Source organism: Papio anubis, chromosome 7, assembly GCF_008728515.1.
Source record: "Papio anubis isolate 15944 chromosome 7, Panubis1.0, whole genome shotgun sequence".
Taxonomy (NCBI): Eukaryota; Metazoa; Chordata; class Mammalia; order Primates; family Cercopithecidae; genus Papio; species Papio anubis.
Genome location: NC_044982.1, coordinates 100,553,101 through 100,578,629, shown reverse-complemented (window position 1 = coordinate 100,578,629; position 25,529 = coordinate 100,553,101). Strand labels below are relative to the sequence as shown.

Below are 25,529 nucleotides of genomic sequence, written 5' to 3'. Positions count from 1 at the left end.
GTGTGGTTCCACCCCCACCCTCAGCACTAAACTGAAGATGTTGGCCAAGAGTATTTTGATCTCCATTTTATTCCGAGTGCTTGGCTGTAAAGCAACCTCCTCCACAAATATTTGTTGAAGGGTTAAGCGGGATGTTTCAAGAATTCTCTTTGAGATTTTTCCTTGTCATCAAGATTTACTATCTTGTAGAAAACGTGGTGAGGTGATTGACAAACTGAAAAAGACTAATCTATTGGACTATTTGGAACTGACCTTATTTTGAATGACATTTGTTCTTTATTTTTAATACTCATGGAGATTCTCACCGACTGTTACCAATTAGCTTTCCCAAATTGAGCTTTAACTGTTGATTTTTGTACTAAGAAGTAGCATCTTCAAAAAAAATTCAGTTTAATATTTAATAATCCTAAATGTCAAGGAATTCTTCCCATGTGTAACTTCTCAAAATTCCTACTGTTGCATTTTAAAGCTTGCTTACTTCCTCTAATTCAGACCAAGATGACTAATCGACATCCTCTGTGTAAGTCATATACACACTCAAAAACCATGACTCTCATCATTCTCTTCTCCAAGTTCAAATAATTTCAATCCCTTCAGCCTCACTGTTCTCCACATCAACCCTCTTCATGTTCTCACAAATCACCCCAGTTCAGGCTTTCCAAGGGGTCCATGAGCCTGCAGTAGATTGCTCCTCCACGACCAGTTCAGGAATTCCATGATCCAAAAGCAGGGTCCAGGCAACATGGGACAACGGGTGGCTTTAGAATCACATAGCTCTGGGTTCAAATCCTGGCTCTACCAAGCATTGACTGAGATCTTCACAGGATCTCCTCCCCTCTCCAAGTTTGTCTGCGGATCTAAAAATGCCACACAGGACCAACATAATTCTTAGGTGAGTCAGATTATGTTGTGGACATGCAGGCCTATCACAAGGCTACACGAAGTGGTCCTAACACATGGCAGTCTGGGTCCCCTCCCCTTCCAAGGGCACAGCGTCTATCTGTGGCACTCCCTGGAGCTGATGCATGGAGGTGGATGGCCATGAGTGCCCCACATCTATCCTGGTTGGCTGCAAGCCAGCTCCGGGAACTCTGCTCAGCCTGAGATAAGAAGCTTCTCCAAGGGCAGCAGCCTAAGGCCAGGCGCCGTGAAAGTTTCCAGAGACAGCCTACTTCCGGAAGAGCGGATGCCAGGCAAACCCTGCCACCTTGTGGTGCTCATGTGTATGAGCCTACTCCAGCTGTCATAAAGCCCTGCCTTCCACTCTGGGCCCCCATCTGGTTTCTCCGTCTGGGGATATCCTCTCTCTCCTTTTCTCAGCCTGATCTACCCCAAGGCTTTCTGACCTGGAGGTGTGTCCCAAACCCCTTAGACCCAGGATGTTCTCAACTTTGTCTATTAGCCCTGTCATCCCCAAAGGCCCTAGACTCAGTGCCCTCATCTGACTGTATTAGGAAAGTTTTACCCTACTGGGTCAAAGAAGAACCTGGGAGTCTCTCCCCTACCCACCTTAGCCACTTAGCAGCTACCTGGGGCCTGGTATCTGACACTTGGGCAATCACTGCTCTGTTTGTACTGCCAAAGCCTCTGAATAAAACCTGGGGCCAGCTTCTCAGTGGCTTAGGTTAGGGTGGCTGGGATGTATGCGTGCACATGTGCACCTATGCCTTGCTCTAGGCTAGTAAGACCCTCCCTGGCGGTGCCTACCTCCTGACTTGCAGGGGACCTCCCAGCCCCAGCCCCTCAGCTACAGCAGTGATTCAGCTATCTGGACCTATCCCTGAACCTTTAACAGCACCTATTCTGGCCACAGAGAGAACACTTTCCTCCTTCACTCCCTGTTTTAAGCACCGAAATGCCAAGGCAGGTGAAAGGTGACTGATAGCCTAAAGTGACAGGCTCTATGGGCTTCTAGAAAATAAAGCGGAGAAGGGCAGAGGCTGAGGCTACCCTGAGATTTCAGGCAAACAGGCTTTATCTTGCTATGTGTGTTTGAAGCTTAGCGATCTGTGAGCTTTCAATAATTGCGTTGCTGACCTTTCAGCTGCACTCCTTTTCCCGTTGGGGTAATAGAACCGGTCAGCAAATCCATTGTTTTTAGTGCCCATAAGCCTGTGCCTAACAGTGGCTCTGGATTTCCCGGCCCAGGGTGGGACAGAGCTAACATGCCCAACCAGCTGGCTGCGGCTGCCTATGGGACTGACCTGCCACACACCCATTTTGAGATCAGCTGACGGAATCCATTAATGTCCAAATTACTCACATCCCTTTCCAAATAGGTCAGAAATGCTTGGTTGCCACAATGTATAACCTAGAAAAGGTGAGAATGGGAGTTGTAAAAGCTAAAGATGTTACAGCTAAATGAAGGAGAATTCAGGAGCCTAAGTATGTTGGAATGAGGGAAACATTTACTGAGTGTTTATAACAAGCCACACATGGTGCTAAGTACTCTCACATAACTTATCACATTACCTGAGTAGTATCATCTTCATTTTATAGATGGAGAAAGGTCAGGTTAAGAACTACCTTTGGGCCAGGCGCTGTGGCTCAAGCCTGTAATCCCAGCACTTTGGGAGGCCGAGACCGGCGGATCATGAGGTCAGGAGATTGAGACCATCCTGGCTAACCCGGTGAAATCCTGTCTCTACTAAAAAATACAAAAAACTAGCCAGGCGAGGTGGCGGGCGCCTGTAGTCCCAGCTACTCAGGAGGCTGAGGCGGGAGAATGGCGTAAACCCAGGAGGCGGAGCTTGCAGTGAGCTGAGATCCGGCCACTGCACTCCAGCCTGGGCAACAGAGCGAGACTCCATCTCAGGAAAAAAAAAAAAAGAACTACCTTTGTATACAGGTGTAGGTTTGCATTCTGGCCACACTTCTTACTAGGAAGTAACTCTAAGTAAGCTAACTAACTTGAGTTTATTTCTCATGTATAAAATAGGGATAAAGATGCCTGCCCTGCTGGTTTAAATAACAACATAGGTTGTAAGTAAGGGTGCTCACACGGCTCTTGGCACTCAGGAGTCACTACACTGTCATCAACAGTAGCAGTAACTTAACTGAGGTCATAAAAATTCAAATCCAGGTTTTCTGACCCCAAGTCCAGTGCTCATGGGGAAAGGAGCTAATTAGTACACAGTTTCTCAAGTCCAACAGGTACAGATGAACATTCCTAACCCCAAAATCCAAAATGCTCCAAACTCCAAAACTTTTTGAGGGCCTCAAAGACACCACAGGTGGAAAACTCCACACATCAAGTACTTAACACAAATCTGGTTTCATGCACAAAATTATTTAAAATATTGTATAAAATTATCTTCAGCCTGTGTGTATAAGATGCATATAAAACATACATGAATTTCATGTTTAGATTTGGGTCCCATTCCCAAGATACCTCATTATGTACCAATGCAAATATCCCAAAATCCAAAAAAACTTGAAACCTGAAACACTTCTGCTCCCAAGCATTTCAGATAAGGGATATTCAACCTTTACAGGAGCCAAATTAACAACTAATTATCCTATAAAGTGTTAAGTGTAGAAGGACATACAAGGCATGGAACTGGCCCAGCAGGAAGTAACCCTTAAAAGTAAGTTACCATGAAAACAAGTTTGTAAGCAGGGCAGTATTTTCTCTGTAGAACCAGCAAAGGTGAAAACCAGGAGACTGGAAATCATTTGGGAAAACAAGGACCAAGAGGTGGAGGCTAAACCTTAACAACCAAAGGATCCTTACAGTGAACTGGGTGGTCTGTTGTACATGTTACACACACACACACACACACACACACACACACACACACACACAGTGGCATTTCTCCTCTTAGGTTGTACAAACACACTTCAAACTGGAACTCCTAATCCCCACAGCACCACACACATTACGCTCTCCTCCCACACTGAGAACATCGCCTCTTATTTTGTTCTCTGGCAATCTTCCCCCAAAGGATACACTAGAAACAATTTTTTGGTCATGTTTGGCAGCCGGTAGAAGATTCAAGCTGGCACTCGGCAAATATAGTTATTTATACTATAATGCTAAAAATCTTGCATTCTGCAATATCACACTCCAAGAATAACAGCAAAGGGGGTTGGGGAAGACCACTCAAAACCTATGGAATTCTGTAACCAGAGCAATAACAAAAGAGAATGAAGCCTAATGATGATGCAGATGCAGTACCCCCACCACCTGTACACCAGTCCCTAGCAGCCTTAAATCGTGGGGCTTATACTGCTTCCTGAGATGTAGGTCCTTTGAGATGTAATCTTAGCAGAGATGCATTCCATCAAAATTAAAACTGTGATCCAGGACAGGGCCTTCTTCATCAATTTTTTAAAACAAGGTGGGTGAGGTGTCTTCACAGCTTCTTCCATTCCACTCACAGTTTCCCCTGAGAGCTGAACATCATGCAAAGGCTAGCAGTGCTTCTAGAAGCTACTAAACCAGTCCCTACTTGCAATAAAGGAAGGTGCTTCTAGAAAATTTTCAGCTTTTTTCTTCAGCTATTCAATTTTGTCTCCAATCATTTAAAAATATTAATGTTCGGCAGAAAATCTAACATAATTGTGGGTCATCCTGACACCATTTCCCAATTGCATATATGCTACTTCCCACCAAAAAAAACAATGTTGTTACAGACACGCATAGCATGGTCATGAAAATAGTCACCACTTCACTTTGGTGATTCCTTCCCTTCTAGGTCAGAGGTGCCCGTGGCCCTAAGAATATGCAATACATTTCACACACACGTCACTGCAAAACCCAGAATGTGCATCCTGGCCCTGTGGCTGCACCCAGGCTTCACTCCAAAGGTGCCACTGCAGCTCACCACCAGCGCCTATGCCAGGGCACATCTCCCCTCAGTCATGTGGGGGAGACAGCACATGCAGGAGGAAAAAGATTAGCAGAGGAATATCAGAACTAGGCCCCTCAATTTTGATCACAGAAAGCAATTTCCCCGACCCTGCGCAAGAACATAAGGCTGCAGCTGATGCAGAGAAATCCCATTTCACATGCTCACAGCCTGTTTAACCCAGGCCGTCTGAGAGGAAACCAGGAAGCATCTCATGGGAATCCAGGACTGCAGACTAAAACCACTATTCTGGGCAAAGGTATGCCTGAGGTCCCCATGCTCCTCCACTCACTTAACAAATGTTTACTGAGTGCCTTGTATGTGCCAGGCACTGGGGACCAGTAAGGACCCAAGCAACACACTGAAGAGCCAAGAGCCCCAAAGAGGCGAGGGGCAGGGGGTCAGCATTCTCCTCTAGCACCAACAGGCACATGCAGTATGACTCTGGGCTAAGTCACAGCCTGGCCATGATTCCTCCATCTGTAGAACGGAGATAAAGTAACTTTGCACATTTTACATGACTGTTTCCAAAAAGGTAAGACATGACTAAATTCTTTTTAAAATAAAATGTTTTTAGGAAAGGAGGGAAAGAAGGAAGGATTATTTCCCAGGCTAGATTAAAACACCTTCATATCAAGCACAGAGGGAAGGAAAAACAAACTGGAAATGGCTAAGAAACTACATAGAACTAGTTTTTTCCCAAGGGCTTAGAGAAGCTTTCACAGAACTCAAGGCTTCTGGGAAGTCAATTCATTTCCTTCTGTTCTTTCTTCCTGGGCCCAGTAAGTCAGCGAGGCACTGTAATATAATCCAGCATTCAATTATCACCTTGGGGAAAAAAATGGAAAGACACAACTCTCTTCACTGGACCATCAAAGGGCAAATCAGCTGAGACAAACACAGTAATAGACTCATTTATTTCTCAGAATTTAGTTTACTGCTTGATATTACCTGCAAATGTGAGGCAATCACACAATGTTCTTGAGGCTCTAATCCCAGACTTGTCTGAGCACCGTCCACAGGCAGCTCAGCCCATCAGAGGTCCGAAAGAAACCTCCTAACTTGGGCCAGGTATTTTGGTTTCAAATAGTCACCAAGCTCGTCCTTAGTGACCCACACATGATGGCCCTTATTCCCGGCCTGGGAAAAGTCTCCAGTTAATAGCAGTGCTTTGAAGAAGAACACCTTGGCCCCGAGGTTACTCTCTGTCTGCACTGCCCGGGGGAACTTGAATTTATAGTGCCCACAAGGTGCATTTCCTAGGAACTTGGCTTCCATGTTGTTTTCTGAAGAAGGAGGAAAAGAAAAATCACCGGTAAGGATACAAACATCTGTTTACTCTGGCTCCCAAAATTATAGGGGGTCTCTGCAAGATCTGGCCCTGAGGTAAAATCAATCCCTAGGAATAGGACTAGAGCCATTCCTGAAAAGAGCCTCCTCCCCTCTCAATCCAAATGCTTCCTGGCCCATGGAGCCAGATTCACTGGGTTTATTCCCGTGTGCCAAGCTACTGTTTTTAGACTGAAAGTCAGCAATGCAGTTACAATCACATCTGGGAGTCAGAGCACCTAGTTCCTACGTTCAGCCCAGCCACTGTCTATTGGTGAAGGACCAGGACATTTGGTCTGTAAAACAAAGTTCATCCACCTTTAAAAAGGGTGTCACATGGAAAGCATTAAAAAGGACCCCAGTTTTAACTCCTACCAGGTGAAAAAAGTCATAAACAAACTTAAAGACAAAAACGGATGAGTAGAAAATATCTGTAATCTATAACTAAGGGTTAATAACCCCAGCATTTCAAAGGATGGGGAAATGATGGACTAATTACTAAATGGCATCTGAAGAACTGACCAGCCAGACAGGAAAAACCAAGCCGGATCCCATGCTCAGTCCTCACATTAAAATTGATACCATACAGATCAAAGATTGAACATAGACATTTTCACTTTTCGTAAAAAATTTGTTCATTCTGGATGGTTATTTCATGGACATTTAATATTTTCCAATCTTTTCTGTATTTTTTTTTTTTCTGAGACAGAGTCTCGCTCTGTCACCCAGGCTGGAGTGCAGTGGTGCAATCTTGGCTCACTACAATCTCTGCCTCCTGGGTTCAAAGGATTCTCATGCCTTAGCCTCCTGAGTAGCTGGGATTACAGGCATGTGCCACCACGCTCAGCTAATTTTTTTGTGTGTATTTTTAGTACGGACGAGGTTTTGCCATGTTGGTCAGGCTGGTCTTGAACTTGTGGCCTCAAGTGATCCACCTGCCTCGGCCTCCCAAAGTGCTGGGCGTATTTTCTAACTACAATAAAAACATATGAGCATTAGAAGAAAATGTAGGATGCTTTCTTAAACCTTAACATATTATTTGAGAGGGCAAGGCCTTTCTAAGAAAGAAACAAAATTTTTAAGCCCAAAAAACAAAAGATTTATATTTGTCTACATAAAAATTAAATCTTTCTGCAAGGAAAAACAAAGCACAAAAAAAGTCAAAGATAAAATGACAAACTAGGAAAAATATTTTCAACACATTCAACAAAGGAATATCTTAAGGTATCAGCAGCACTTAAAAATCAATGCAGATACTCAGAAAGCTGAGGTAGGAGTACTGCTTGAGAATAGGAGTTTAAGGCCAGCCTGGGCAACACAGCAAGATTCCATCTCTAAAAGAAAAAAAATCAATGAGGAAAAAAACCAACAAATTAAAAAGAAAAATGAACCAAGCACATGAATAGTAAGCTCACATGAAAATAAATATCACTGGCCCATAAATACATTAAAACGTATTGAATCTTATTAATAATCTAAAGAAATAAACAACAGTATATATCATTATTAGTAGAAAGTTCAAAAACTGAGCTGTACACTGCTTGTGAAGGATAAGGAAAAAACTTGTACTTTCACACATATTTTGGAGGGGTTATAAATTTGTATAACTGCTATTAATTGGCGAGAGGTGTCAATTTAATTGCACATGTCCTTTGACCTAGCAACTCCACTTCTAGACTTTTATCCTACCAGATATACTAATTTGCCCATATGAGCAAAGATGAGTGTACAAGGATATTCACTGCAGCTTTGTTTGTAAAAACAGACTGGCTAAACAAACTGCAGTACATACATATTATAAAATAGTATGCCAGTGTTAAAAAAGCTTCAGATAGGTCTTAATAGGCTGATCTGAAAAGATGTTTAAAAGTGTATATGAGAAAAAAGGAAGGCACATAACAGTGTACATACATGCTCCCGTTATATGGAAAGAAAGAAAACAAAACATTTATGCATTTGTATACGCATAGAGAATTTCTGAAGAGATACAGAAAAACACTATTAATAGAGGTTGCCTCTGAAAAAGGAAAATTACATCTTACACTACATTTACTAGACACCGGTAATTTTTTTACCACATACGTGAATTGCTTTTCTCATATTAAAAAGTAAAAAAAAACACTACTAGCATTAGATGAAAAATTTATAGATAGTGTGAGCTCACATAAAATAAAAAATGTTAGCAGCGGGTATCTGTGAGTGGTGGAATTGTACTGGCATATTTCTTTATACTTCCCTGAATTTTCTAAACTTAATTCCATAAATGCATGTTACTTTTCTATAATCTGAAAGAGATGGATTAAAAACATAAACAAACTAAAAAGAAAAAAACAGCTTATTACAAAGATGAGCAAACGATCTAAATAGGCAGTTCACAAAAGAAGTACAAACAACCAATAAACATATGAAAAGATAGTGAATCTCACTAGCAAACAGGAAAATGCTAATCTTAAAGAGAACATTTTGACTCACTAGATGAGCAAAATTTTAAAAGCGACTATTTCATACGTTGGTGAGGTTTACACAAAGAGGCACTCTCAGACACCACTCCTGGAAAACATCAATTGTTATATACATTCTGGAGGGCAACTGGGCTACACTTACCAAAAACTGAAGTGTGCACACCTTTGAACCATTAATTCTACCTCTAGAAATTCCATCTCGCAGAAATACTGGAAGTGTGGAGCCAGTGGGGAGGAAAGGAGTGCACTTTCACTTTTTCAATATACAGTATATGCTCTTAAAGTGCTAGAGCTTTTCTTTGCCATTTTATATTGTCAGATTAGTAAATGTGTAATAAGTCAATACACTATTTTATATGCATCTATGAAACATAAATACGTCTTTTAATATATTTGATATATTTCTTTTACATTTATTTATTACAATGGCAATGTTTAAAGGAAAGCATAGTGCTCAGGTGGAACCCCTTTCCACATTGCAAACAGAAGGGGGCGCTGAGCAAGGATCGGTTGTGAATGTTCCACGGTAAGAGAGGCTGAGCACCTGAACACAATGATCCTCCCAAGAAACTCAGCTGCTGACTCCTATGTGATGGCTGAGGAGACTGAGAAAGCAGCAACCTCTCCTCCTACCATATTCCATTCTGTCTTGATGTCTCTCCTGCAGGCCACACAGGCCCCTTGGGAGTCAAGGGAACACACACTGGCTGCTGACATTTCATTAGCAGGTACTTGTGCTGATGGGAGGGCAGGTAAAGTGGCTGTGCACCACAAAATCCATTTAGTCAACATTCAACAAATGCCTATGTGCCAGGTACTTTGCTGAAAGCTACGATCAGAGCGAGGAACAGATACTGCCCATATGTTCAAGGAAGTCAAAATTCTGACTAGGGAGAAAAATGTGTTAGTAAACAATTACAGTGCAATGGCATAAGTGAAAGAATGTATTATCCACTAGAACACAAGCTCCTAGGGAGTAGGGTAGTGTACCGTTCATCACTGAGACCCTATATGTCTGTTGCATAAATGGAATAAGGACACACACCAGTGCTATGGGAGCTTAGAGAGGAGTAGCTCTGTCTTCCTGAAGGCTCGGGAAAAGTTTCACCACATAACATATAATGTAAAAGCTGTTTTAAAAACTGAGCAGTCAGGCCAGGAAGGAGTAAAGTATTTCATAAGGGACCAGCAGGCCCCAAAGCAGAGACAGATGAAAGACCATATTATTCAAGGAATGCAAAAGGTTTGTTAAGTTCGAACTTGAATTTTACATTAACGAACAGCAAGACAGAAGACTGATGAGACTGGGATCAGGGCAAATAAGATTTGCAGGCCATGCTTGACACTTAGAATTTTTATGGGAAACCTTTTAAGAATTCTATGCAGAGAAGTGACAAGGGATTTGTGTTTCAGAAAGCTCATTTTGGCAGAATTGAAGGGCACTCCACAAAACCAAGGTTAAACTTACTTGGCTTCTAATTCAATCGCTCAGTATAGTGCTTCTCAACCACTGTAATTTACTCCCGGGTAATATCTGGCCATGTCTAGAGATATTTTTGGTTGTTGCACTGGGGGTGGGGTCAGGGGATGAGGTAGTGCTACTGGCATCTAGTATGTAGAGGCCAGAGATACTGTTAAACATCCTGTAACGCAAAGAATAGCTCCCCACACTTATCCGACCCCAAACACCAATAATGCCAAAGATGGGAAACCCTAGTCTAGTGAGAAGTGAAGAGGGTCACAGCTAAAGCTGTTAGAACAAAGAGAGGACTATTTAGAACAGATCACGAGGGACTCAAGGACTTATGGATGTAGGAATGAGGTCAAGGATAATTCTGAGGTTTCAAATTGAGTGAACAGACAAGCAGTGATGCCAATAAGCAGTGCTGCAAAGATAAGACAAGCAAGCTGAGAAAATGGTAGAAATGTCAATTTTGAATGTACTAAATTTTAAAATCTCAGTGGAACAAAGGATTTTCACCTGGTCTTTAAAAAAAAAAAAAAAAAATCCTTACCTGGGTTTTTCTGCCTGAAATTTTTATAAACTTCAAAATTTCCATTAACCTTCCCACCCCCACCCTTAATCCAATTCCCCAGTCAGCCTGTAAATCCTCTGGCTGAGTCTGAAGTGAATTTTGCGGAATTTAGAGGAAGGTAGAAAACCCACCTGAGAGTGTTGCCAGGGTTCGTTCAGCTGTTCCTCGAAGGGTCTCCCCAGGCTGCCACTCTGCCTGGGGCAGTATCCAAACATCCTGGTCTCCAAGCTTCTCTCTGACTAACAGGACAAGGTTCCTGTCTAGCTTCCGGTTCAGGGATGTTCGGTCATTCTTTTCATCAGCTTCTACAGCAAACGGGGTCAGAGGAGGTAAGAAGACTGTGATCTGCCAGAACCAAGAAGCCTGGAGTTTTACAATCTTCCTTTAAGATCCACAATCCTTGCCCTCAAAGAGCTTAGAACCAAATTACACCTCTGACCCATCTCTCTAGCTCTGACCTCCACTCTGACCTCTTCCAGGGAAGAGTCTCACAATCCCGAGGAAACTAAAAGGTAAGAAATCAAGAGGTAAACTTCTTTGAATAGCAAACCATATTTTGAGTCTTCAAAAAAGAAACAATGATCATACTAATTCAAACACAACTACTTCATTGGTTTTTATACTATTACTGACTTAACTAGCCCCTACTCTCTCTGTTCTTCAGTCTTCACCTGTGAAACAAGGAAAACAGAACTCAATCTCCCGCTTTAAGAGGGATTTCACATAAAACACAGGAATTAGTGGAAAAAGGCTTCAATTGCCCCATTCTCAGTCTCAAACTTGGAGTTAAACACAGATAACATTCACAAAGTTTAACTGAGAGAAAAGTCTATTCCAATACCCTTACCTCTCACTCGAAAATAAGACAGACTTTTAAAGTCACATTATGGTAGATGTGAGCAACAGAGAAGAGAATATGAAATTATTTGTTACTTAAAACACAAAACAGGGGCCAAGCAACTGTCTTTTATTTGGGAACCCAAATTCCCCTTTTCCCTTCCTTCTTGCTGGCCTAAAAAGATCACAACCTGTTATGCGAGCTCCAAGTTTGAACTGTAGAAATGTCTGCTCCCACATGTCTTCCAAATCTTGCACCAGCAATATATCCTGTTCATCTTGTTCATCATCAAGGTCGGCTTTCTTCTTTGCCAATCGCTGGTTTTCATCCAGAGCACGAAGCTCATGGTCTGAATACACGCTTCTCTCTATCTCAATCTGGGAAAATTAAAAGGGCAAAAAACTACCTTAATCTGGCAAAACTAAAAGAAAAAAAACCAGGAAGAATAAAATAAAGATATGCCACACTTGGCAGGCTGAGAAGTTTATCACCCAACATAACCAGATATACAATCAAAACACCATGCAGAAAGGAAACAGAGGGAAAAAAAGGTCCTCTGAACTTTGGGCTTCAGTTAAATTTGCCAAAAATGTTAGAATATCACTGGGGGTGAAGACTGCTACAAAAACAGAGAGCTGGGTTGGGCAATGCCTGCTCACTTACCACAATCCAGTCATGTCAGTCTTTGATCAGAATCTCACCCACCAAGGACTTTCCTGTTCAGGGACCTTCAAGAGTCTGTTCCTTCTTCCTAGAATGTTTTTCCTCACATTCTTTCTTCTGGGAGAGTCCTACTCATCCTTCTGACTTCAATTTAAATAGGACTGTCTCAGAGAGATATTTCTCATATAGAGAAAAACCTGTATTCAGAAAGCCTGAAACATTCCTTGACACTCACCATAAAATCAAAATGTGATGTATTTGTTAAACACTCTTATAGTGCCCTGTGTTTTCCTTAACAACACTTATCAGGGTCTGCATTTCGTTGTATGACTATTTGCTTACTGACTGATCCTCTCACTCAACTAGACTGAAGTACCGTGAGAACCAGAGCTACTTCTGCCTTACTCATTACAGCATCTCCATCACTTAACATACTCTCTGATGCATAGTATGGGCACACTGAGTATCTGTAGGGTGAGTAACGAGTATTTGTCAAGCGAGCAAATAAATGAATAAATCAAGCAAAAAGCACAGAAGAGAAGTTTATCGTTCTCAACAGACCAAGACAAAAACATCTCGGATTCTGAGGAAACATATCACCCTTCAATCCCTTTCTGTAGCGACTTCACACCCTCACAGCCACTATACTGTTTTTGCCCATGCTTCCTCACTTGCCCCTCACACAGATAGCCCCATAAGGTAACACAGAGCAGGCTTATCATAGGCATCTTACAGATGTGCCCACTGCCTCTTGTATTTCCTTCTTAACATTCATCACATCACAAACACTTTCTCCCTCCAGACTTGTAAACTTCTAGTGACAGAGACCGATTCTTGTTGACCACAGGATCCCTACTGTGTTGCATGAACAAGAAGTAACTCTCCAAAGAGTTGCCTAAGGTGACAATAAAGACGGCCAATGAAAAGAAACCACTTTTTGTTGAACATCTATGTACCAAATCAAGTCAGTAAGGTAGGTACTATTCTGCGGATAAGTACCGTATACTTAAGTTCAGAGAGGTGAAATTACTCGCTCAGTCACGCAGAATAAACGTCACTCTGAACCCTGCATCTCAGTCCCACCTGCTGCAGTAGAGATGCCATCTCTTCCTGCAATGGGGTCAACGGCTTGGAGACTAGAGGGGGCCGCTGCAGGCACAACGCGCCCAACAGGCGCCATGGGGATCCGTTCCCTGAGGGTGCGGCTGCAAGAGCCAGGCTGCGAAAGCTTAGACTACCGGCCCAGAGCCTTTCTAACCGCCGCCAGCTCCCCGCCACCCCTAACAGCGTCCCCCTTACGGACGCCGCCATCTTTCGATCTCCCACAATGCACCGCGGCTCCCAGGGAGCCCTCAGCCGCGGGAGCGGCAAACTAGGGGCGAGCTCAGTCCCGGAACTGCTAGAACGAACCATTCCCATATGGAGGGGTGAGCCCACATCTCAGAACATTAAAAAAGGTAAAGAATCCCCTAGTGAACCACAATGAAAGTCTTATTGAGCATTTAAATGGAAATTAAAACATTGAGTGGACCTGATGAAGAGTATGATGACTTTCCCTTCTGTCCCCTCCCCGACAGACACTCATGGTACCGGCGCCGGCGCAGCGATGACTGACGCTGCCGACGGAAGCTGACTGGGGTCAATTCAAGTCATGCAGGCTGTAAGAAACGTGGGGTCGTGGTTCTTGCGGTCCTGGACTTGGCCCCAAACAACCGGGTAACAAATGATTGCCCTCTCGAGCCCACCGCCACCTCCAGGGCTATGCTCCTACTCGTGTCCCTTGAGCCACCCGAGCCCCAGTGACCGTTAGGTTGTGGTCCTCACCGAGCTTTTCTTCCCGGCAGGGTCGTGGCCAGGACGCCAGCCCGGACAATCCACACAGACGCCCGGCAGCTCCAAGACGCTGCGGCCAAGCAGGAAGATGAAGAGAAGAAGGCGGCTCCTAGCCACACCAGGTTCAGGTGAGCCCCACTTGGACCAGCCCTCTGGAGACTCGCAACCCCTGCCTCTTGCCCGACACCCTCCAGAGTCAGAACCAGTGAATTTTCAGCTCTTTCACTTGCTATCCGTGGAACCTTCTGCAAATAAATCTGAGCCTCAGCCTTCTCATCTAAAAATGCGGATAATGCTGAGAGAGGTGGTGAGGATCACATAAGCCGTGGTACAGAGTAAACGTTCAGTGAACATTCGTTAAATCAATGAGTGAATGTGGGATGTCCATAACATGTTATCAGCGTTCTTTCCTTCTGAGATGGAGATCTTTTCAGACTAACAACCTTCCGTGCCTCCAACACAAAATGGGGAGGTGGAGGGCGCTAGCGATGGAACAGATGCTCCTGCACATCTTACAGATGGTCCAGGGTGTGTTTTGTGCTCAGCCCTAGGAACTGGCATCTTGCTTCCCACCAGTGCCACCACCTCTGTATGCTCTATACACATCCATTTAACAAACATTTACCAAGAATCTACTATGAGTGAGACACCATGCTAGGTGCCGTGAATACAGATACAAAAGATCATTCCTCCCCACAAGTAGTTCACAGTCTTTGAGGGAAGACATACATGCAAACATTTTCACCATAATTTGCTCAATAGTATAACAGAGGTAAGCATTCTTTGGAAGTATGAAAACATAAGTGCCTAACTCCTGGCCGGGTGCAGTAGCTCATGCCTTTAATCCCAGCACTTTAGGAGGCCGAGGTGGGCTAATCACTTGAGGTCGGGAGATCGAGACTAGCCTGGCCAACATGGCAAAACCCCATCTCCACTAAAAATACAAAAACTAGCCAGGCGTGATGGCTGGCACCTGTAATCCCAGCCACACAGGAGGCTGAGGCAGGAGAATCGCATGAACCCGGGGGGCGGAGGTTGCAGTGAGTCAAGATCACGCCACTGTACTCCAGCCTGGGTGACAGATTGAGACTCTGTCTCAAAGGAAAAAAACAAAAAAACAGAATAAGTGTCTCATTCCTGAGGAAATCAGGCAAGACCATGGAGAAAAGAACATGGAGCTCAAAAGCGAATGGGAGTTCATCTGGACAAGTTGAAGTGGGTCACTGGAGACAAAGGTAACCATCTGTGTAAAGGCATGTGGTATGAAAATCATGGTGTGTTCAGGTGTGTATGTGATGGCAGATGAGGCCAACAAGACAAGAAGGAATCAGAATGTCAAGGGTCTTGTCTGTCACACTGGAGCTTTTACAATGTCTCCACTGAAGACAGTGAGGAGCTGCTGAAAGGATCTAAACCAAGATTCTGTTATAGTCATTTCTTAAACAATGCCAGGCACTGTTCAGAGTGTTGGGGATATATCCCTGACCAAACAGACAAAAAGCCCTGGCCTCATAAAACTTAAATTCCAGTGGGTAGAAGACAGTAAATAGAAAACAAGTAAAATGTAGGAGAATAATGGTTGGAAAGGGGAGGTGGGGGTCCAGCAGGCCTGCATAGCCACATTCTGTAGGACTTTGTCGGCCACTGTGAGGACTTCAGCTTTTACTCTGAATGAGATGGGAGGCCAATGGAAATTGCTGAATAAAGGGTTGACATGATCTTGCTGACAAGATCTTGTAAGCCCTGTGGCTGCTGTGTTGATATTAAACCATAGGAGAGCGAGAATGGAAGCTGGGAAGAGTCCTCTAAGCAGTTAGAAGACTATTGAAATAATCCAGACAAGAAATGATGGTGGCTTGAACCATGGTTATTGCCATGGAGGTATTATAAATGGTCTGACATATTTTGAAGGTAGAACAAGCAGGATTTGTTAATATACAGTGTGAGAAAAAGAGAGGAGCGAAGGAAGACCCCAAAATTTTTTGGGCTAAACAACTGGAAAGATGGAGTTGTCATTAAGATGGGGAAGACTGCAGGAGTTTGGATGGGGGTTGTTGAGATGCTTAATAAACATTCAAGTGGAGATACAATGTAGACCATTAGAAATGGAGCTCAAGGGCTGGGTGTGGTGGCTCACACCTGTAATCCCAGCACTTTGGGAGACCGAGGCAGGCAGATCACCAGGTCAGGAGTTTGAGACCAGCCTGACCAGCATGGTGAAACCCCGCCTCTACTAAAAATACAAAAATTAGCCAGGTGTGGTGGCGCGAGTCTGTAATCTCAACTACCCAGGACACTGAGGCAGGAGAATCGCTTGAACCCGGGAGGCAGAGGTTGCAGTGAGCCAAAGTTGTACCACTGCACTCCAACCTGGGCGAGACTCCATCTCAAAAAAAAAAAAAAAGAAATGGAGTTAAGGGACAGATTTTAGCTAGAGATATACAGTTGGGAGACATCATAGAGATATTTAAACCATGAGATGACAAAATCATTAATAGCGTAAATGTAGATGAAGAGAAGAGGTTCAAGGATTGAACCCTGGAGCACTCTCACATTTAGAGATTTGGGAGATTAGGAAGAACCATCAGAAGAGACAAGGAACTTCCAGAGAGATAATAGGAAAACCAGGAGAGATCATTTGTTTTTTAATTTGGCTCAAAGTGGGGAGATCAACTGTGTCAAATGCTGCTGATGTGATAGGTTGCTAGATCAATAACAGAATTGCGTATTGTATTTAGCAATGTGGAGTTAGTCGGATTAAAGCATTTTTGGTGGAATGGTAGGGGCTCATATCTGATTGAAATGGGTTCAAGGAGAATAGAGGCAGAGGACAGGAAGAAACAGCAAGTATAGTCAGTACCTTAAAGTTCCTTAAGAGGGCTCTGCTCTAAGGGTATAGAGAAATGGACAGTAGCTCCCAGGAGGTGGGTTCAAGAGGTTTTGGAGGGTTGTTTTGTTATTTTTTCAGTTTGGAACGTAACAATATGTTTTGCCATTGGGAGTAGTGCAGTATACAGGGGAAAAAACAAGTGATACTGGAGTGGGGACATTGTGGGAACGGCGTCCTTCAGGGGCTAATACACAAGTGGAGCACTGTAACAGGAGACAGCACAAAGGCTGTGGGCACAGATGTTCGGTAGTGGGAGCTGGAAGAAAGTCTGATTGCTTCTATTCACCTATAGAGGTCATCCGCTCAGCAGTGAGGAAGCAGGGAGTTGGAGGTTAGAGGAGACAAAAGAAGGTATAAAAGAGTCATCTAGGAGAATGGAAGGATAATTGAACTGGGGATGTGCTGTACGATTGCCAGGCAGTTCTAATCACTTATAAGGTCAAACCCACAGGAAAGAAAATACTTGTAACCTTTGAATACCAGTGTGTTTTTGTTTTGCCTTTTAAAATACCTCTAGAAAAGCAGGTAGGGCTGGGGTGAGAGTAGCCCTCAGATTATAATATAATTTCTAAAATGGAATCTATTGTATTTCAAGTGGCTGTGGTAGGTACAAACATGAATCTGATTTATGTGTGTAGGCCTAGTGGAACAGCAAGTTTATTTCCAGCTCCATCACTGAAGGATGGTTGTGTGCGTTCAAATTTTAAAAATCACAGCTTTGGGAGGCTGAGGCAGGAGAATGGCGTAAACCCGGGAGGCGGAGCTTGCAGTGAGCTGAGATCTGGCCACTGCACTCCAGCCTGGGCGACAGAGCGAGACTCCGTCTCAAAAAAAAAAAAAAAAAAAATCATAGCTTGGTGAGGAAAGCTCTAGACTGAGACAGATCTCCTAGGTCCAAGGCTTGGCTTCTCTTACTAACCCTATTTCCCAATTGGTACCTAATTTTTGCCATCTGAAAATAAGAGTACTTAGCTAGAAAGAGCCAGAAAACAGCTTGGACTAAGACAGTGGAAGATCTTGAACGCAAGACAATGTGTTCACATCTGATTCTATTGGGACATTTGAAACATTGATTTCCAGACCCCAATCAGAAGTCCAGGGTGAAGCTTAAACATCTGTATGCTTCACAGCTGGCTGATGTTCAGCCTGCATTGAAAACCACTGGTCTAGGGTAGAGGTTGGCAAACTATGGTTCACTGGGCAAATCTGGCCAGTTGCCTGTTTTTGTAAGTAAAGTTTTATTGGAACACAGCCTATTAATTTACTGTTGTCTATACCTGTTTTTGGGATATAGTGGAAGAGTTTAGTAATTGGGACAGACCTGTTGGCCCGCAAAGCCTAATATATTTACTATCTGGCCCTTTACAGAAAAGATTTGCTGTCCTTTATTCCAGGGGATTCTGGATTTTTTTTAATGGTAATGATATGAGTATTATTTTTGTCTCTTTTTTTATAAAGTAAAGTCCAGAGACTGTCTATGGTTGATGAAACAAGAAACAGGTTTGAGTGTATTTTTTAAATTGTGAGAAGAGGAACCTACAAAAGATCTGAAAATAATGATATGGGTATACTAGCAGGGACAAGGAAGATGGGGAGTATGAATTAAAATATCTTCTCATAGCAGAAAGTCCCTAGATGTGTCTGAAGTCAACAAGTCAAGAAACAGCCTCATAAGCACGGTAGTCACAGATGCAGTGGTGGCACCAGAAGGACTGAAAAGGAATGGTGGGGGCAGCCACTTCAGAAGCAGCAGGGGGCAGAGAGCTGTTGTTTTTTAACCATGTGTTGTATTTCTTTGACTTTTAAAAAGTTGAGATAATTTTAAATAAAATCTTTCTTCTAATTGCAGCATTTACCCTCCCATTCCAGGAGAGGAGAGCTCTCTGAGGTGGGCGGGAAAGAAATTTGAGGAGATCCCAATCGCACACATTAAAGCATCCTACAACAAGTAAGTGGGAAGGGAAACACTGGGCAGGTCTAGCATGAGATTCTTTCTGCTTCAAAGGGAAAGTCAAGCTTGGCCCTGGGGTAGAAGCGAGGGTGCTAAGTGCTGCATGATGGCGCCAGTGTAGAGCAGCATCTTCCTCCTCACTTGAGGAACCACCTGCTGTCTTTACAAAGCTTATTCAAGTTTCGTGAAAATGTGACATACGGTGGGCATTTCCTAGTTATAAGATTTCTTTGCTTTCCTTGAGAATAGTTTTGCTCAATAGTTGGAAGAAGTGTATTAGGGGCATATGGTCCCACCATGAAGGTGTTTATTAAGTGTTGCTGATAGGGAATGGATGATATATAAATTAAAAGAAATATGATTCAAGATATTAATATGATTTATTAATACACTAACCAGAATCTAAACGAGTAAATAGATATTGTCCTTACTGTGGGCCACTGTGCACTGGCCTCTGCCTTGTAGAGCTAAATGTGGATGGTGAGTTTAAAGTGACAAGGCTAGTGTTCTTGTGTGGCTTACAGACGGGGGCAGTGCCAAGGGAATTCCTAAACATATGCTGGCAACAGAAGCATTTCTGGTATTAGTGACAACTTTGCAGGTTGGCCCCCACTTGGAAATGAGATCAGTATTTGGTCACAGCCAACCCACCCAGCAATTTAGAGACCAGCACAAGAGACTAGAGTCATGGGCTAAAGTGTGTGGCACAGATGAAATGCTCTAGGATTCATTTCAGCATTTGTCAGATAAACGTAAAGTGACAGCAATTGGATTTCCTTTTTTTCCCCCTTTCAGGCTAATAAGGACATAGGCTAACTCTGCATTTAAGTGTCTATGGTCTACTCTGTACAGCACTGTTTAGGCTGTCACAGAGACAAGCAATTATGCATCTATTCCGTATGGAAAACCCTAGAAACTGGTAGGGGGAATGGCAGAACCATACCCAGGAAAACAAGCGGATGACCCAAGCTCAGGGCTGACTCCAGCGGGCCTCCCCTTTAGTCACTTCTCCTGCCTCCTTCTGTGAGCTCTCAGAGCTCTCCAGACCAGAAATAGAATGACGATGACTAAAGGGGAAATTGAAAGCATATCTGAGGATTTCTTAAGGCATAATCTTAATTGTATTAATAAATTAACTTATTAGAGACGATTAGGAAAAAGGTGTGTCTCACACCTATAATCCCATCACTTTGGGAGGATCACTTGAGGCCAGGAATTTAAGACCAGCCTGGGGAACATAGTGAGACCTAGTCTTTACAAAAATACAAAAACTAGGCGGGCATGGTGACATGCACCTGTAGTCCCAGCTACTCAGGAGGCTAAGGTGGGAAGATGGCTTGAGCCCAGGAATTGGAGGCCGCAGTGACCTGTGATCATGCCACTGCACTTCCAGCCTGAGTGACAGAGTGAGACCCTGTCTCACAAAAAAATAGAAACAAAGAGAAAATTTTACTTGTTTAAAATAATTTTTGATCATGAAATATAGTATCATAAGCATCAAAAGTATCCAATATGAGGCCGGGCACAGTGGCTCACGCCTGTAATCCCAGCACTTTGGGAGGCCAAGGCGGGGAGATCACCTAAGGTCGGGAGTTCAAGACCGGTCTGACCAACATGGAGAAACCCTGTCTCTACTAAAAATACAAAATTAGCCGGGTGTGGTGGCGCATGCCTGTAATCCCAGCTACTCTGGAGGCTGAGGCAGAAGAATCGCTTGAACCCGGTAGGCAGAGGTTGCTGTGAGCCAAGATCATGCCATTGCACTCCAACCTGGGCAACAAGAGCAAAACTCCGTCTCAAAAAAAAAAAAAAAAAAAAAAAAAGCATCCAATATGGTAATGTTACTAATATTTTTTTAAGAGTCCTTTTAGAGCTATATACTGAAATATTTACAGACAAAATGATAGGTCTGGGATTTGCTTCAAAATAATCCATTGGTGAGGGGAGTGGGGTAGGAACAAGCTTTATAAATGAAACTGAATTGGGTAAGAGTTGATAACTGTTGAAGCTGGTTGATGGGTCCATCAGATTTCATATGTTATTCTCTTCACTTTTGTGTATATTTAAAACTTTCCCCAATAAAGTCATTTTCTGGGTGATACTTGTAACTACTCTCAGATTATGGAGCACCCTTTAGATTATGTGACTTACCAGTTTTCAGTCAGGTTTAGGGGAGAATTCTGACCTTTCCTGATACTTCTTGTAGGAGTTCAAAACATGTTCATCTGATAAGCTCAAAGTAGAAGCAACTGAATTCCTTTTTCTTTCTCACCCAGGCTTCTAGGGGCATAAATTAGCTCTCTCTTATTTCCCTAAAGAAGAGTGGTATCCTGTGTGTTTCTTCTGCTTTTCTCAGCACACAGATCCAGGTAGTCTCTGCCAGTAATGAGCCCCTTGCCCGTGCTTCCTGTGGCACAGAGGGATTTCGGAATTCCAAGAAGGGCACAGGCATCGCAGCACAGACAGCAGGCGTAGCCGCAGCGGCGGTAAGTGTGTGTTCCTTCGGCTGCCCTCTGTAGTGTGTGTTTGCTTTCTGCATAGCTCATCACTGAGTGGAGAATCCTCATTATACTACCCATTCAGAAGCAAGGGTTTGTCATGGCAGCTTAGATGCCCTGACATTGGGGCACTGGTTTGAAAAGGTTTATGTGAAAGGCTCCTCTTTTTTCTTTCTCTCAGCTTCATTAGAGGTGAAGCCCCTGTTCGTTCATTCTAGGATATAAAAGCCAAGATACCAAAAGCTTGAGAACCAAAGACCCCTCAATTTAAAAACCATTAGCCAGGTGTGGTGGCACCTGCCTGTAGTTCCAGCTACTTGGGAGGCTGAGGCTGGATGGCTTGAGCCCAAGAGCTTGAGGCTGCAGTGAGCTAGGATCTCACCACTGCACTAAAGCCTGGGCAACAGAGAGACCCTATCTCCAAAAAAAATTAAAAATAGGCCGGGCACGGTGGCTCACAGTTGTAATCCCAGCACTTTGGGAGGCCAAGGCAGGCAAAGAGATCGAGACCATCCTGGCCAACCTGGTGAAACCCCGTCTCTACTAAAAATAGAAAAATTAGCTGGATGTGGTGGTGCGCGCCTGTAGTCTCAGGTACGCAGAAGGCTGAGGCAGGAGAATCACTTGAACCCAGGAAGTGGAGGTTGTAGTGAGTCGAGATCACACCACTGTACTCCAGCCTGGCGACAGAGTGAGACTCCATCTCAAGAAAAAAAATAAAGACCCATGGTTTGGGGTTGGGGGAGATAAGATAGTCTCTTTGGAGAGGATATAGTATCGTGAGGACTCATACGATACCAGTTCCAGTAAGAACTGTTGTAGACCTTTTTTAGAAGCAAATTGGCAAGGTGCTGCTATTGGTATAGTTATTGAGCATGTACATGTGCCAGACACTTTACATTTATTATCTTGAATCTTCAAAGACCCTCAGGATTATCCACATTTTCATAAGCCATTTGAGATTCAGAGTGTGTGACTTGCCCAGAGCCATGCACCGATTCAGTTCACTCATCAGAACCCAGATTGGTCTGAGACCAAAGCCTGCACAATTTCTACTATAGCACAGGCCTTACAAATGTTCAGACTGCCAAACCAGATGTATTTCCTGAAGGAAAACCTTGACCTTCAAACAAGGCAAGGCACCCCAAAATATTGATTGCATGTACTATCATCAGAAATCAAAATGTGTAAATGCCCAACCATGGACAGATCATATACTATGAAAAGAAGTACGTCAGTGTTCACAGTGGCTTCTGCATGGTGGGTCATGAGTGAGTTCTGTGTATTTTCCCTTTTTGTAATGAACTGCCTTTATTATCAAGAAAGAAAATTTCAACTCTAACTACTTAGAGATTTTAAACAATACTTTTGAAGTGGGTATTTAGGTTCAGCCTTGAAGCCTAGGGTGTTGCCTCATGGTCTGAAATTCTGCATGTGCCCAGCTGAGAAAAAGCTGAGCAACATTTAGAAATCTCCATTAGGTGGCAGTGCTGTCCTAGGCTAAACAGATCACAGTCACGTGAATTCTGCAACCTGCCAAATTCTGTGTTCTCTGCTGGCGCTTGTCCTCCACTATAGCCATCTGCCCTTTGCCTCCCTGTTTACTTCTCTGGGTGCCCTTTCCCTGAGCTCATACCCGTCCTTGCTCTAGGAGGCAGTAACAAGAGATTTGGATGCAATAGTTCTCTCTCCGGGGCACTAACCACTCATTGCTTCTCTCCAGAAAGCTACACAAAAAGGTGTGACCCATATCCGAGTTGTGGTGAAAGGCCTGGGGCCAGGACGCTTGGTAAGCTACAGTGATTTCCGTAGTGTGTGTGCCTCCTAGTAAGTGAGAATCTGGGGCTTGAGAGCAGAGTACAGAGAGATTAGAAAACACCCTTTAGTGGATTTCCATGTTTGCTTGAAGTTCCCGTCGGTGGTTTATATAATCGACTAAGCCCCTCAGAGCAAGCCTAGATCACTTAGTATAATTCATCAGACACTCACTGAGTGCCTGCTGTGTGCCATAGACTGGGAATTTGAAGGTGGTTCCTGGGGGAACTGTCACAAACAAATCCCTCAGGACAGACTGGTGAGTGCCGTGGTAAGCATGTGCCAGAGTGCTGGGAGCCCATCAGGGGATCCCGTACCTAGCAAGGATAATCTTTCCTGATGATCATTAGCACAGATAATCTTTAGCTTCCTCAAAGAGGTGACATCTCTCTGACTTTGCAGGAATAATGAGGTATTAGGGAGGTGGAGGCACAGTGGGTGGTGGGGGACATTGCAGGCAAAGAAAACTGCCGAAGTAAGCTACAGAAGTATGATACCCAAGGTGTGCCAAGATCTACAGGAAGTCTTTGTTCAGACTGTAAAGCACAACGTGGAAAGTGGTGGGTATGATTTGAGAGGGGGACAGTGAAAACCTAGCTAAAGGGTTTGGGTGGAGATGTTTGTGAGAGTAGAATAGGATTGGGATTATAGGTATCAAAGCCAGTGGGCATCTCACCCCTCCCTTCCCTTCTCTACCCCACCCTGTCCCTCTCCGAACCCTGCCTGGAGACACTGGATTATCATTTCTGGGACCATGCCATTCTACTTTTCTTTCTGCTCCTTCCAGTCTGCCATCCACGGACTGACCATGGGGGGCCTGGAAGTGATCTCAATCACAGACAACACCCCAATCCCGCACAACGGCTGCCGCCCCAGGAAGGCTCGGAGGCTGTGATGGGAAGGAAGCCTGCACTTGGACCTGACCTCAAGCCTCAGCTCCAGTGGGACCTTGTAAAATGCTCCCTGTCAGAGCTCTCTCCAGAATATGCTTGTTAGAGGTCCTTCAAACAGTAAGGGAGAGCTTTGCCTCCTTACACAGTGGCCTTTGCTTGCATCTCCAGCTGGAGATGGGTGTGCCCAGAAGTAAGCTTTGCATCTCTTACAAGAGGGGAGCTACAGAGGCAGCCGTGGCCTAGACCCAACCTGTGCTCAGAGAAAATAAATATCTGTACCATCTGTCATAATTTTGAGATTTTTGTTTCAGAGTTACATAATTCCTACTTCCTCCTGAAAAAGAGAGTGTGATTTGAGGTGAGACCTTGGATGAAAGGGTTAACATGTAAATGTGAGTTGCTGTTTACCAGACACTTTTGGTTTCAGATATTTCTTATCTAGCCCCTTACCCAAGATTTCCAGAGCTAATCCTAGTGACTTTTCTTATTAATGACTTGTAATTTGGCCCAGATTGAGAGCTTTTTGCCACCTACCTCTGGATTCTGATAGATTTCACCATTATGGGCATGTTTAAAGTTAGCCCTAAACACAGGATTTTCTACAAGTGGACAGTCAGACTCCCCACATTAAAGTGGCATTCATCATTTACACTCCATGGGCTTCAGCAGTCCCAGCACTAACGAGAGAGTGCCCTAAAAGCGGGGAGGGTAGAGTTGTGTAAGACATGATTCTTGGCCAGGAGCAGTGGCTCACACCTGTAACCCCAGCACTTTGGGAGGCCAAGGCGGGTGAATCACTTGAGTCCAGTTTGAGACCAGCCTGGGCAACATAGTGAAACCCCATCTCTACCAAAAATACAAAAATTAACCAGGCATAGTGGCGTGTGCCTGTAATCCCAGCTACTCTGGAGGCTGAGGCATGAAAATCGCTTGAACCCAGTAGGGGGAGGCTGCAGTGAGCTGACATCGTGCCACTGCACTCAAGCCCAGGTGACAGCGAGACTCTGTCTCAAAAAAAAAAAAAAAAAACCTGATGATTCTCTAGAAAATAGGATGGATGGCAGGATGGGCTCGAGTAGAGCCCAAATCTAGAAGTGCAGAAAGCAAGCTGATAAGGAACCTGGGTAGTGCTGGCAGTGGGGCACAACTCAGCACCCCCAGGCAGGACTGACTGCTTCTCTGTTGGGGCTCTAGGGTTCCTGCATACGGCACAGAAGCCAAAGGTGGGGGCTCTAGAGACACGACCAGAGAGGCCCCTCTTCCACAGGCAGAGAAGACCAAAGGTAAGAGTATCACCAGAAGCTGAGAAGGAGTAATCAAGTACGCAAAAGCACTGTTCCTCCCAGATGAGTGCAGGAAGGGCCTGCTGACCAGAAGGGGAAGGCACTGTGGGGTTTTACTTCTGTGTCCAGCCAGCTAAGCACTGTGATCTGCCTAAACTCAGTATAGGAAAAGACACAGATGCCCCTTA

General features: G+C 44.0%; 2 protein-coding genes across 3 annotated transcripts; one reads left to right on the top strand and one right to left on the bottom strand.

Annotated features, from left to right (window-relative positions):
• Positions 1-5,739: 5,739 nt before the first annotated feature.
• On the bottom strand, positions 5,740-13,552 carry MRPL46 (mitochondrial ribosomal protein L46). Its single transcript, XM_003901346.2, has 4 exons — positions 13,262-13,552; positions 11,706-11,892; positions 10,809-10,982; positions 5,740-6,136 (listed from the first exon to the last, which is right to left on the bottom strand). The coding sequence occupies exons 1-4, from the start codon at positions 13,487-13,489 to the stop codon at positions 5,886-5,888; spliced, it is 840 nt and encodes a 279-aa protein (XP_003901395.1). The 5' UTR covers positions 13,490-13,552; the 3' UTR covers positions 5,740-5,885.
• Positions 13,544-24,355, top strand: MRPS11 (mitochondrial ribosomal protein S11). Of its 2 annotated transcripts, XM_003901345.5 has the most exons (7): positions 13,544-13,635; positions 13,756-13,894; positions 14,023-14,139; positions 18,751-18,849; positions 21,209-21,338; positions 23,074-23,139; positions 23,953-24,355. In XM_003901345.5, exons 2-7 carry the CDS (start codon positions 13,830-13,832, stop codon positions 24,058-24,060), a joined length of 585 nt encoding a protein of 194 aa, XP_003901394.1. In that variant the 5' UTR covers positions 13,544-13,635; positions 13,756-13,829; the 3' UTR covers positions 24,061-24,355. The 2 variants fall into 2 exon arrangements, with proteins under 2 accessions (XP_003901394.1, XP_017816391.1); XM_017960902.2 differs by lacking the exons at positions 13,544-13,635; positions 13,756-13,894; positions 14,023-14,139 and adding an exon at positions 15,067-15,246.
• The last annotated feature ends 1,174 nt before the right edge of the window (positions 24,356-25,529 follow it).

Bases quoted from the DNA above. Each gene is read 5' to 3' on its own strand.
- MRPS11 (XM_003901345.5), top strand. From the start codon at position 13,830: ATGCAGGCTGTAAGAAACGTGGGGTCGTGGTTCTTGCGGTCCTGGACT. The intron at 14,140-18,750 runs GTGAGCCCCACT...TTCTAATTGCAG, and splicing joins CCTAGCCACACCAGGTTCAG to CATTTACCCTCCCATTCCAG. The intron at 18,850-21,208 runs GTAAGTGGGAAG...TGCTTTTCTCAG, and splicing joins ATTAAAGCATCCTACAACAA to CACACAGATCCAGGTAGTCT.
- MRPL46 (XM_003901346.2), bottom strand. From the start codon at position 13,489: ATGGCGGCGTCCGTAAGGGGGACGCTGTTAGGGGTGGCGGGGAGCTGG. The intron at 10,983-11,705 runs GTTGTGATCTTT...CGTTTGCTGTAG, and splicing joins ACTTGGAGCTCGCATAACAG to AAGCTGATGAAAAGAATGAC. The intron at 6,137-10,808 runs GTGGGTTTTCTA...CTCCTTCTTCAG, and splicing joins AACCCTGGCAACACTCTCAG to AAAACAACATGGAAGCCAAG.